The sequence below is a fragment of the Topomyia yanbarensis genome, chromosome 2 (assembly GCF_030247195.1).
Source record: "Topomyia yanbarensis strain Yona2022 chromosome 2, ASM3024719v1, whole genome shotgun sequence".
Taxonomy (NCBI): Eukaryota; Metazoa; Arthropoda; class Insecta; order Diptera; family Culicidae; genus Topomyia; species Topomyia yanbarensis.
In genome coordinates this window covers 14,926,952-14,941,197 of record NC_080671.1, presented here as the reverse complement: position 1 = coordinate 14,941,197, position 14,246 = coordinate 14,926,952, and the positions used below count along the sequence as shown (strand labels likewise).

The 14,246-nt window shown below is 39.1% G+C and overlaps 1 protein-coding gene across 4 annotated transcripts in view; it reads left to right on the top strand.

Annotated features, from left to right (window-relative positions):
• LOC131681288 (potassium voltage-gated channel protein Shaw-like) overlaps positions 1 to 14,246 on the top strand; it is a 232,776-nt gene that overhangs the window by 153,600 nt on the left and 64,930 nt on the right. For all 4 annotated transcript variants that reach the window (XM_058962016.1, XM_058962017.1, XM_058962018.1 and 1 more), the window contains exons 6-7: positions 9,435 to 9,614; positions 9,712 to 10,263. In XM_058962016.1, coding sequence (XP_058817999.1) covers positions 9,435 to 9,614; positions 9,712 to 10,263 — 732 coding nt within the window. The remainder of the gene's footprint in view (positions 1 to 9,434; positions 9,615 to 9,711; positions 10,264 to 14,246) is intronic.

The window sequence follows — 14,246 nt, the reverse complement described above, 5'->3', positions numbered from 1 at the left end:
AACACCTTTTATTTTCATTTTGACATAAACAATTATTTAAAAGATATACAAAATAGTAACCTTTCGGTAATTACGAACAATCTGTAACAATTTTAGTTCGCTAAAATCGATCAATGAACCGAAAGAACGAAAGAACCGAAACCGTCAAACCAAAAAGTCACAGATTGTTCGTTAGTACCGAAAAATTACTATTTTGTATAACTCCATTTGCAAAGCGCAATAGTCAACCATTGTTTTTATTACACGATTTTGGGTCGACGACAATTCACTGCAGAGATCATTAATGAAGAGTACAAAAAGAAGAGGTCCAAGATGGCTTCCTTGAGGAACACCCAATGTAATGTGGAAGGGGTGTAGTTCTAAGTCGCACCGGGGCGCTACGGTTCGCAAGGTACGAGGAGATCCAATTAATCAGCCAATCCGGCAATCCAGTCCGCCTTAGCTTTTCCACATCAAGCTGACGAGGAACACGGTCGAAAGCTTTCGAGAAATCGATGTGCACCCGCATCGATTTCCGTTATTTCTCATCACGTAACAGTAATGTTTTATTCATGAGTCTACTATCGAATTTTTCTCGCAGAGTAGCAGATTTATGTTCATGATTTTGAGACCTTGTCACGGTTTTCGCAAATTATATTCAAGGTATCGTGATATTTTATTCACGAATTTCGTATCGGATTTTTCTGGCAGAGTTACCCCCCCTTTCCAAAAAGCAAAACACTTTCGTAACGGTCTTCAAACATTGTACGGCGCACAAAGTTTTTGTAAAAGTTTTTGTAAAACAAACACATTGACTAACATTCTGAACATTTTTGGTCGAATTGGCCACAACCCGGAGTATTCCAGAAACCTCGTTCCTCCGGCAAAGAGGACACTTTTCGACTGATTATAAAACCCGTCTTCCCGAGCAAATATTTATGGGTTCAAACACCACATAGCTCCTTGAAAAGACCTTAAACGTGGTCCGTGGCAAAATTCACAACCATCAAGACACCATAAAATGGTCTCAATAACCCATAAATACACCAAACTATAGTATTTTATATGGGATCTACCGGACCATGGTGATGGTGTTTTCATGGGTTGAGCCCATTTCACACACCCGTGTCAAACCCCATTAGCATGGGGGTATCGTGGGCTTTTCGTTTGCTCGGATTGCGGGGTGTCAAACTTTATGATTTTGCAAAGCAAGTGAACTGGAGACCATTTTGAGGGTTTTTGGTCAAATTGGTCACACCCCGGGATCTTCCGGGAACCTGCTTCCTCCGGTAAAAAGGGACGATTTTCAACTGATTTCAAAACCCGTCTTGCAGCACTTCAAACATCATGATTTTGCAAAACAAGCACACTGAAATACATTACGAGATGAAGTTGGTTTAGCAGTGGACCGAAAATACTTTTCTTTTCAGGAAGAACCAAATTTCGGGTGAAAATTCGGGTTGGGTGCAATTCGAACAAAATACCTTAAAATATAGTGAAATATGCTTGATTTGCAAAATCATGACGTTTGGTATGTCGCAAGGCGGGTTTAATAACCGGTCGTAAAGAATCATTTTTCTCTAAGGAACAAGATTCCATGTGGTCAATTCAACCAAAACCCTCAAAATATCCCCCAGTGCACATTATTTTTACAAAACCATGAACTTTGACATGTCGCAAAACAAGGTTTCAAAAGCGTCGAAAAGTGTCTTCTTTCCCGGAGGAACCAGGTTCTCTGAACACCCTGGGAATGTGGTCAAATAGACCAAAAACCATCAGAATATCTTTTCGTGTACTTGTTTTGCAAAATCATGATGTTTGACGTATCGCATAACAGGTTTGAAACTGGTCGAATATTGTCCCGTTTGCCGGAGGGACCAAATTTCCGGAATATACCGGGGTGTATCCAATTTGACCAAAAACCCTCCAGTTCACTGGTTGCCCAAAAATATGAAGTTTGACACCTCGCAAGACGAGTTTTATAATCGGTTTAAAAGTGTCCTCTTTGGCGGATAACCAGGTACCTGGAATACCCCGGGCTGTGGAGCATTCGCCCAAAATCTCAAAATGACCTCCAGTGTACTTGTTTCGCAAATTCATGCAGTTTGACATGCCGCAAGACAGCGTTTCAAAAAGGGTCCAAAGGTGTCCACTTTGCTCGTTTCCGAAATACCCCGGAGTGTGGCCATTTCGTCCAAATGCTCTCAGTGTGCTTGTTTTGTTTGGTGTTGAATCCATTCTAAAATCGTCCCTTTTTTACCGGGTTTTTTTAATCTGTCTAAAAATGTCCTCATTGCCGAAGGAATCAAGTTCCCGGAATACCCCCGGTTGTGGCCGAAAACCATTATTTTGAAATTTAACATTTTCAATGAAATGGGGGTTGGGGACGTAAGAGTTAATAATGATATGCGTAATTTATCTTCGCCTTATCGTGATATGCCAATCTTTGATCACTATCGGAATAACGTAACAATATGACCTGGATCATAAAAGTGTGACTAATTCTCACTTTGTGAACTACATCACGGACACGATTTGTGTGGCTCTATAATGTACTGTTGGTGCTCAGCGCAGTGTTTGTTGTCTGTTAGGATATTAAATTGAACTCTGTCAAATTAATACCGATGTTCGAGGTCTTAATATTTAACTGCTCGCACGTATTACAAGTTGCTTGCAGGTGGACATAACTATTTGATATTTGATGAACACAAGCCAAGTTTTGTGAAATAGTTCACGTGACAATGTTATAACCATACGCAGAGTTACATGAAATTGGATATGTTCTAAATATCACAAGCACTCAAGATAGATCGTAAATTACGTACTAGGAATAATGAACCAGTTCACAAATTCATGAGCAACATTTTATGATTTTGTGAACTATTTCACGGGCACGCATGGTCAGGCGTAATTATTATACTAGGAATCGTGGACCAGTTCACGTTTCGATGAACATTATTTTATGATTCTGCGACTTATTTCACGAGCACGAATGGTAAATCAGTTCTCGTATACATGAATAATATTTTATGATTTTGTGATCAATTTCACGAGAACGAAATATGAGTCGTAACTAATTGACTAGGAAATATGACTCAGTTCAAGCATACATGAATAATAGTTTTTGGTTTTGTGAACTATTTCGTGAGCGAGGGTAGTGATTCGTGACTAATATATTAGAAATCGTGAATTAGTTCATGATTGAAAAAAATTATGAATAATATTCCGTGTTTCGTGAAATAGATCACGAGAAAATATGTTACGAGTTTGTGAACTAATTCATTACCACGAAAACTAGATCATGTTCAAGATGTAATAAATTATTAATCAGTTCACGTCATACAGTCGGGCTTTGAGTAATGTTTGTAAATCTATGAATAAAATGACTATTCAATATTTGGTTTTATGAATATTTATATAGTTGTGAACTAGTTCACGTTAAGAAAATCGATTTGGTACTGACATGTCGGAAACCGTGACAGATGTTCACAAAAAAAAACAAATATCTCCACTAATAAAAGTATTATTTCGGCGTAACTGAAGGGAAATTGAACATAGTACAACAAAAATATAATTAAAATTTTCACTAAGTTTCTATCGGCAATGGAAAATATTTAAAAATATTCTTTACTTTAAGGAAAGCTGTGGCACATATGTTTATAAGTGGTTTTAGCATTTAAGTTGAAGCGCACTAAAATAGTTTTTGAACTTTTTAAACAAGTTTTACATAGCAAACATAGTATTGATAGCAAGGGATTAGCAATTGGTTTAGTAGGATGAAAGTTATTAAGGATCAAAGTGTACCTACGTAACGTGTCCGTTATAAATATATGGGAATGACGTTCAATATAGCAAACAAAGACGTAAGTCATACGACTAAAAAGGTGAACAAATATCGAAACGAAACGAAAACATTTAACTGCTTAAAACATATCTCGTGTGGGTCAAATAAAACGTTGATCGAGATTGGAGCAATATTGTCTTCTCCGGCAAAGATTCTTTCTTAGCATATCGAACTTTTCCGGGAATGCCGAACTACAAATTATACCAGGTACATAAACATGCTGACCTTGGAAGGCTAATACAATCCGGCAGATTGCAGTGAGCTGGACATGTAGCACAATATTCCCAAGAGACACCAGCCAATGTTATGTTCAGAAGATAACCTGATGAAGTCGTCCACATCAGACCGGACTACGCACTACGGACTACGCGACCGAGGCAGGCGTACAAGTAGATTGACGACTGAAGATCGATCAGTTTGGAAGTCTGAAATACATTCAGTGATGACACGGATTATTGAACAACGATGATGATGATGATGATGGTTACTGGCGACTCCAGAGTGGGTGCAGTACGTCATTTGGTTGGACATAATGAACGTTTTTCTTTCATCTAATTTATTTTACACGGCTCAATGCGTTACCACAACTGAGCCGTGCGGGGTGGGCGTAGTGTATTGGTAAATCGATTGCTTTGGACGCTGCGCACCTGGGTTCGAGTCCCGACCCCGCACATAGGGTTAGAAATTTTTCATAAGAGATTTTTCTAACCTGAAGAGGCGCATGACCTTAAGGTTAAAACCTCTATAATCGAAATAAAAAAAACTGAGCCGTGGATCTTTCGCGTTTATGCAACATGTAAAAATAAACAAATAACGAAGTTACTGCATGTCCGTCGGGTATTGTTGGCGCAGCTTGCTGCTACGTGTTGTGATCCTTTTTCTTGGCGGTGATGCATTAGCTGCGTTATGCTCTGCAGCTTGGGGGTCAGTCCGTCTGCCTTCTCTTGCGTTGTCGTTCGCGCCCATGTCATCATCAGAATTTCTTTCTTGCTGTTCATTGTTGAATGTTCTAGTTTGTTTCTTTTATTTTCGAGTGACTGAAGTTTGGTGTGAGAACATTATCTGCAAGCCATTTCTGCCTTTTCTTAGCTCCGTCCGTTGGTGATGAAATGACGGCCAGCAGAAACCTTCTGTTTTCATGGTGCAAAAACCTCCTGAAGAACCTTTAGCTATACGTCGACTGCTACATTCAGTTCTTGATAAAAGGAATTCGGGGTATTAGCCCCTCACTGGATACGACACCTAAAACATTACTTTAGTCAAAGATTTGGTTGACATGACGATATGAACATGACTACACTGTCTGCTACAAGCCACCAGTCTTGCTTTCAATTCACTTTTTGATTCTGGTCAAAGTTTGGTCAGAAGAGAAAAAGATTTTCAGCATACATGGATTGGCCTCTGCGAAACGCATAGGACTTATATCCGAGGTTTGTAGCCATTTCTCATCATATTGAACAGTCCTAATATTAGCTTTCTCGTGCCAGTGACCTCAATTAATCTTGCTGGATTATTTTTAATCATTTTTTTGTTCATTTCGTTTATTTGATAGGCACAAATGCGTTAGCTTGGCGGTGCCAAATTCTTTTGTTTTTACATTTTCGATATCTTAAAACTAGGAGGTTACATTGTTGAAATATTTTTTTTTACAAAGAAAAAAAAGTTTATATCTATATTATGACTAGAAATAAGATTCAATATACAAAAGAGGGCCAAAAAACTTTTTTTATGAAAAATTTTTAAACAGGGATTCAGCTTGATATACAAGAGGGGGTTTAATCATTTATTCTTCCCTTTTGATCCGGTTCCGTTCAACCGTATTGAAGCGGCACATATGTTTCTCACGAGTACGACCATCTATCTCTTCGACGAACGATGTGATACATTTTACTAAACAGTGGCGTAGCCAAGGGGGGGTTAAAACCCCCTCCAAACCAAAATATTTGAATTGAAGAAAAAAAAATGTTTTATGCTGACTAGTTTATTCAAATAATAATTTTGGAAGTTTATTATCTGTTATTCTGTGTTCTGTTTGAGAACCTAATGTTTTGAACGTTATGGGGACCTTTTGTAAATTGTGAGAATGGGATCTTGTAACTAATATTTTATTGAGGATCGTATAGTTAATAAATCATGTAAATATCAAGCAAAATAGCTCAACGAAAACGCCTACATAGAAACTGATGAAAAATGGAGTTTTACGCTTGTCTCTAACAGGTCAGAATCGGTTTTTATGTGCATTTGATTTTTTTGGGTTATCACTTATATAAAGTGCCACTAGCTAAGATTTTTAATACAAAAAATTGAAAATTCGTCACGTTTTTCGCTATTTATTTATTTATTTATTTATTTATTTATTTATTTATTTATTTATTTCCATTTTTCATCTGACCTATGTTGGTCTACATGAAATTTAATGTTGTTGTATGGGAAAAGCCCATTTCAAGGTTCACTTCAGACGCAGACCCCCAATGCGCGTAAAAACCCATAATCTTTTCGCACGTTTTTGCCTTTCTCATATAGAAAGGTTATGCAATCACTCTGAAAAACGTCAACCTAATCCCGGCCCGGAGGGCCGAGTGTTATATCCCATTCGACTCAGTTCGTCGAGATCGGAAAAAGTCTTTATGTGTGTATGTATGTGTGTATGTGTGTGTATGTGTGTGTATGTGTGTGTGTGTATGTATGTGCGTATGTGTCAAATAATGTCACTCATTTTTCTCAGAGATGGCTGGACCGATTTACCCAAACTTAGTCTCAAATGAAAGGTGCAACCTTCCCATGCTGTTGAATTTTGGATCGATCGGAATTCGGGTTCCGGAATTACGGGTTTCAGAGTGCGGCCACACAGAAATTTCTCAAAAAAACTATAGGAAAAATTAAAAATAGAATTTTTATTTTTGATGCTAAATGTGTTCAAGGTGCATGAAACGTCGAGATTTGATGCAAACTCGAAAAAAAAATTTGAGGACAATTCACTTTTTTGGATTTTGACACATTTTTGCCTTTCTCATATAGAAAGGTTATGCAATCACTCTGAAAAACGTCAACCTAATCCCGGAGGGCCAATTTTTTTTTCGACTCGCATAAGGTTTCTGGATTTTAACAGGGGCGTAGTTGATGGTTTACGGAGAGGGGTTACACCCCCCCCCCTCTACTGTTCACTCCGCTCCTTTAAAAATCTGCTTAAATCACCCCTCAGACCACCACCCCATCCAGCCCTCATACCCCTACCTTTCAACCCCATCATCTTTAAACCACCACTGTATCACAAAGCATACCAATTTAAGCTGGGGAGTCGTTCGTTCATGGGACTTTCGCCCTCATCACATACCCACCCCCGCATGACAAAATGAGTTAGCAAGCAGATAACATTGATCTAATGCTGATTAGGCTAATGGAGTATGATATTTTTTTTGTTTCAAGTGTTTCACCGTCGACACGTAGCTCATCAAGTTCGTGGCTGGCATGCCATTGTGTATAAGTGCAAAGTGTCCTAAGAATGTAATGGACATTTCCACAATTATGTTGAACATAAAAAGCCTCCGTGCCATAGTTTAGAGAAATGAGAAAGGCACAATTGCACCGCTAGGTGGATTAAAACAGGTTTTTTATGATGTACATTTGGGTATCGAATTGAATGGCGGCAAGATTCCATAATTTGGAAACCATCAGCTTTTGGAGGTTTAGTATTTAGCAGCATAATTTCGTTGATTAATTTTTCCAGTTGGATGCATTACTAATTCCAATCAAATCTAGTTCGAGACTTAGTGTCTTCAGCAAAGTTTTCAAGAATGTTATTGCAAATTGCTTGGTTGAAGATATGAATGCAACCCGTATTTGTACATTATTGGCCATATTGCACTACGAATTCCCCTACTAACGGTTATAGGCGGTAACAAAAAAATTCGGAGAACACCTTGTGGATGACGTTTATTATCCTAATATGCAAAAGTGACTTCAACGCCACTTTGGTCAAATTTAACTTTTTCGTATTTTTAAGTTCACTACGAAAATTCGCATCTTTCAGTGCAAACGACTTCGAATAAAAATTAAAAATAACCTGTTGAAATGCGAAAAACAAAGTGGCGAAAGCATACTTTTACCCGCACCATGCAAGATTTGAAAATCGATTTCCTGAAAAATATACGTCACCTTTGCATACAAGGGCAGTTCAGTAATGTGATTAATCGGTAATTAGTTGCAAAAATCCCGCTTAACACCATTTTTATAGATGGGACATACTACTCCCTACATCCTATACTTCGGTAAAATCTCTTCCTTCCAGATCTTCAAAAGCACCCAGTGGAGTGCTCTTGTCAATTCCTCTACTCTGTGTTTGAGTAGCTGACATGACAGTTGATCATTGCCAGCGGTTCAACCGTCCTATTTTTTCATGAACCTTAGGTAGATCCGGAATCTGTCGTCGACTGATTGCGTCTCCAAGCTGATTCTTGCAATACTCTTGTCGTCTACTGCTTCGCTATTTAGGTGTTCGTCATAATATACTTATCAATCGTGAGAATTTCTGCACATTATTTATAAGGTGTACAGACTATCCTGTGCGATAACCTTAATAATAATTCTTCACATAATTGCTTCCGTTTATCTCAAAATTTTGATCTGCTTTCAACTGGATAAAAATTAGAATAATTGTATCGTTATTAATTTCATGATCTTCTTTTATTTTATTACATGACTATTTGGTGTAATTTGGTGGCGATCGGTAATATTATCATAAAAATTGAAAACGGAGTCACAAATGCTACTTCGAAATTCCATAGGGAACCAACTCTAATTCAATACAAATTTCAATTTTATAGATGCCTCAAAACAAATGTTTTAAGATATTGGTGTTGAATGGTTAATAGGAAACATCCAAAAAGCTTGGCCACTTTACGCATTAATCTCATATTTAATCTATCTCGCACCTCGACGGCGAAATGATTCATAAACACCACCGAAGCTTTGTGATTTTTCCTAGAAAGAGCTTGAACTGTATTCCGCTATGATGAAATCTCTGAATTATTCACAAACTGTACACTTTAATTCAACCTTGACACTGGCGATGGCACGGATTTAGCACCCAACCGAACCCAGCAGACACGGTCTCGTAGTAAAATATCCACTCTCAACCACTCGTTTGAGTGTGTTTAGCGTTTCTAAACGAAAAGGATGCTCTTCCACCTAATATAATATGCTGTTGAATGTTTTTGCCATTTAATTAGAAATCAGCAGGAGGGAAAATCGCCCCAGACTTCTATGGAACGCGAGCGATAAGAGTCAGCCTTCATTTTGGAAAGTGAAAAGTGTAGAAAGAAAATCCAATTTTCGCCAAAAGCAGTAAAACATAGCGTCTTCAAAAATGTTGTGATATTATTTGGGAAAACTTTGCACTGGTACGAGTCAGCCCCAGTACCGTTTAAACGGTTTAGGTAATTGAGTCACGATGGCATAAATAGGATGGCAGATAAAAGCGCGCTTTTATATTTACGTTTTGTTTAAAAAGCATATTTCCACCGAAGTAATTAACCACACCTCCTACCCAGCATCGCTCTTCCCCAGTGTGAACCGGAGTAAACTTTTACTACACACTCTAATTTCATTACAGAGCACTTTGGCCATATTGGACAAACTGGAGCTGGACGACGAGCAGCCGTCGGAGGAAGCCATCGCCCGGCTTTTTGGCTTCGAGGAGGCACTGCTCAACGGGGAGCTGACCTGCTGGCAGCGGACGAAGCCTAAGATTTGGGCCCTGTTCGACGAACCGTCGAGTTCAACCGGGGCGAAGGTTATATTTTTTTTTACGAAATTAGTTCATATTTCGAAATGTGTGATATATTTGACATACGGTAAAATTTAAAACTATTTTTCAATATTTTTTCCAGATCGTCGCTGGAATATCGGTGTTCTTCATATGCATTTCTGTGATATCTTTCTGTCTGAAGACACATCCGGGACTTCGCGTCGAAATTCCGGCTATTATGAACGTCTCGAGCAACGGTAGCAGTACCCTGCTAGCGAATTTCACTAGCATCGGTGGTTTCCTACCAACGAACTCCCCGGGCAGTAGTGGTAGTAGCAGCGACAGCATCAACAGTAGTAGTAGCACCACTAGTAGCGGTGGCAGTAGTATTATTAGCACTAAAAGTAGTAGCACCATTGACGGTGCTGGCAGTGGTCCAGGTGCTCCTCGTCCACCTCCCCGAACAGCGGAACCATCAACCACCAACAGACTAGGGTCGGCCAGCTTCGGAGGAGGTCTGTTTACGCAACGTTCCGGTCGGTTAATTTCGTCCGCCTATCGGATGCAGTCCGGCAAGGGGTCCAACATTGTCGACAACTGGCAGGAGACGTACGGGCAACCACACGAGGCATTCTTCTACGTCGAGCTGGTGTGCAATGTTTGGTTTATCATCGAGCTGATGGTTCGACTTGTGGTAAGTGAACCGTTTTACTCTATGAGCGACAGATATGTGAACCTGCTGTATAATATGTACGGTGGGAAACCCCCGCGTGGTTTCTCGTTGCCAAGCTAATCTCGTAAATGTTTGGTTTTGGTTTTCTGCCTAAGCTAGGTTTGGTGACGGTTTCGTTGGTGGTTTCGATACTGGCAACTGATAGACGATTTTCATTACTCCGGTGGTATTCGTTAGGGTGGCATTTTTTTCACTATTTCTTCTATTTGAATTTTTGGCTGGCAGAACAGTAGCATGGTTGGTGCCCTACACTGATAATATAAATTCGTAAATATAATGAAATCGATCATGCAATGCACGAATTCATTCGTTGTTTTCTGCAACGAAGTATTTTCGTGCATTGTAAATAATAGGATTCGTTCATTTCATCAACAAGAATAGCCTTTCTGAACGAAAGTTTTCGTAACTTTTACTTATTTTGTGTACAGTGCACGAATGTTATCGTTGATAACAACATCATTTTTCGTGAATGAAACGAAATGTTTCGTTTATTTTAATGAACGTTTACGTATATTACGAACGATGTGGTTGGTCACACGAACTCTTTTCGTTCATCTTAGAAAAGTTTATTTATTTATTTATTATCCTCTTATTTTTTCATTCGATCTTTTGGGATCGATGTTTGCCAACACCGATTTTTTAATAAATGACGCAGATCGATTTTATTGTGGTATGAAGAAATGGCCGCTTGATGAACGAAAGCTATCGTAAATTTTACTAATTTAGTGTACATTGCACGAATGTCGTCGTTGAAAACGACATTATTTTTCGTGAATGAAACGAAATGTTTTGTTTATTTTAATAAACATTAGTGTATATTACGAACAATCTCCTTGGTCGCACGAATTTTTTCGTTCATCTAAGAGAATTTTTCGTATTTAATAGCATATTATTTTGACATTGCTCCCGCAGAGAAAAACTAACTTATTCAAAACCAACGAGCAGTTCGCAATGGCTCAACTTAATTCGTACTGCTCCGGATTTTGGATCAAATGGAAGCGAAAGAAGTTTAGAAAATCTTCCTGAAACCGGCGGACACGGATACGGTTACTAAATAGTCAGACCAAGGCCGTCGTGGTGATCATCAATTATCTGACGAATAGCAACAACGACTCCATATTCTATTGAAATTCTTTTGACGTTGACGGTTTGACGAATGCTGCTCGTAAATATCATAAAGACTTTTGTATATAGCAGCGAACAATTCGTTTGCCTAATAAATCCATTTCGTAATAAGCCAACGAAAGTCGTTTCGCGGTTTTCACTAAACAATCGTAATGAAAAATAAAAGTGTTTCAATAGAACTACGAACGATTCATTATATGTACGAAAAATTCGTATATTTTATGAAAATTTTCTATACGAATCTAATTCCTAGCAATCCTAGAATATATTTTATCAGTGTAAAAACAAAAAAATGAGAAAGACTAAAGCTTTTATCCACCCTAATATCGCATACCAGTGCATATATCTCTGCTCTATTGGTCTCACAATCCGGATGCATCATTCTGTTGGCAGCAACTGGCGTTGAGGACTCTTTGGGTTGGTACATTTATCTATTTTCATTCAACCACTCACTCCATAGTTGAACTTTGACGCTGCGCATATTGTCCGGTGCATTCAATCGTGGTATACAGTGTTCCGTGCCAAAAAACGGGGAACCGAAGCCGGCTGGAAATTTGCTATCTGCTGTGGATGGCATGGTGGGCGCTTCAATGAATGAGTTATACAATTTTCCATTTCGTTTGTTTTCTGAAAATGTGTCCGGCTGTAGACCGGTTGTTCCAATTAGATGTTGCGGAACTGTTCGAGCACTACAGGGATTATAACTATTGTTTCGAGTTCTAACTTTTTAACGTGGTATTTGAAGATCTCCTGTCAAGTGCTGTAGTTTCCCATAATGAAAAGAAAGATAACATTTCTCAATTAGAAGCCTAAACAATGCCTTAAAATGTGAGCTATGGCTCTTGATGATTGTAGCTCGGCGAATTCAAGCTTTTGAAAAACAAATTATTATTCAGTCTGTTTATTTGAGGAGGCACGGTATAATTGATACTTAAGTTTCATAAAACTAGAGGCATACTATTATACTATTATACTATTTTAAAATTAGGAGACACCATTAGACTAACTTAAACAAGGTTAACAGGACAAAATGAATTTAGTTTGTATTAAGCCTAGGATTGGTGTGAGTTTAATATAAAAGGTACAAATAAATGATTTCATGTAAATGCTACAAACAAATCTAAACAAATCCACTTTTACTGCCAACACTGTTTGTGAAAGTTTAGTTTGTTTTCCGCGCTCCTCAATTTTTGTAGATATCATTGTAATTATTGCCTCAATATCCTGCAAAACCGTTCAAACTTGTTATCCAGCCTCCGTGTTCACTTGCCGAATGACGGTGTTTTGCTCACACGCAAGGTAGGACCGCAATATCAAGGTATTCTGGATAAGCTGAAGCAGTTTGCTGATTTGCCACAACCGCCATACCACCGCCATCTCGCCACTCCACCATCATCACTTCCACTCGCAGTTTACAAAAGTGTCCCATCCTGAACAAAATATCAACATAACATACGACCAAATACCGCCCATCAATTTGATAGTTCGTCATCCAGCAGCAATAAACATCATCGCCGCTGCTGTGTTTTATTTCTGCCAACCGAAAGAACATATACATCCATCAGTTGTCGTCCACCTTCCTGAACTCCAGGTGCCAGAACGAGAAAAGTGAGAAGTAATTCGTAGTTGTTTTGGTTAGTTCTTTCTTGCGCTCCTTTGATCTTGTGCCTAAGTGAATTTCGTACCCAAAAACATACCTGTCATCATCTTGTAGAGTGTAACTGGCGCCATCAGTTACTGAGCATTTCAACTAGTAACCCTTACACTACCGCATATCGTAAAATGCCTGGATTTTGTGAGAGTTGTACTGATAAATTTTCCGATGGTCGTAATGCTGTAAAATGTGGCGGTTTTTGCTCTTCGTCATTTTGCGCATAATGTTGCGGACTAAACGACGAATTATTTGCCGCTGTTGTTAACAAGTCTAACTTATTTTGGATGTGTAACACCTGCAAAAATATCATGGAAAAAGCACGTTTTCGTAACGCATTAGTGTCCTTTGAGTCCGCAAACCAAATGGTGATCGAGGAGCTTAAAAATTCAATTCGCAACGACATACTGGAGGAATTAAAGGTAGAAATTCGGACCAACTTCAAAACGTTGATCGACGCTGTACCAAAAACGCCGATTCCTGGACCGCGACAATTTTCCTTTAATTCTGCTAAAAGAAAGAGAGACAACGACGATACAGGTTCCAATCCTTCTAAGCTGCTACGTGGCACTGATGCCGCTGGTTCATTGACACCATCCATCGCTGTGAATCGTGAAGATAAAAAGTTTTGGTTGTACCTGTCAGGAATTTCGCCCGATGTCCCTGATGAAAGCGTCACCAAGCTAGCTGCAGATAAACTCGGAAATTCGAACATCACTGTCGTCAAGTTGGTCCCTCGTGGCAGAGATCCTAGAACGCTGAATTTTTGTCTCCACAAAGTTGGCATGCCTACGGATCTCAAAAAAATGGCTATGATGGCGTCTACATGGCCAGTTGGCACTGCTTATCGTCAGTTTGAAGAGAAGTCGGATTCCAGAAAGGTTTTTTGGAAACCGAATGCGTCCGACTCAGCAACAATCACTGCTTCCATTGCTCTTCACCCTCCTCCCAACTAGTTACATCGCCTGTTCTACATCCTGTATTGCCTGTTCCCGAAGTTGCCGCACATTCCGAGCAGATTATTTCCGTTTACTACCAGAACGTGCGAGGAATGAGAACGAAAACACAAGAATTGCATCTAGCGCTTTCTTCTAGTGACTACGACGTCATTGTCCTTGCGGAAACCTGGCTGCGCGAAGACATATTAAACGCTGAGCTCTCGTCGAAC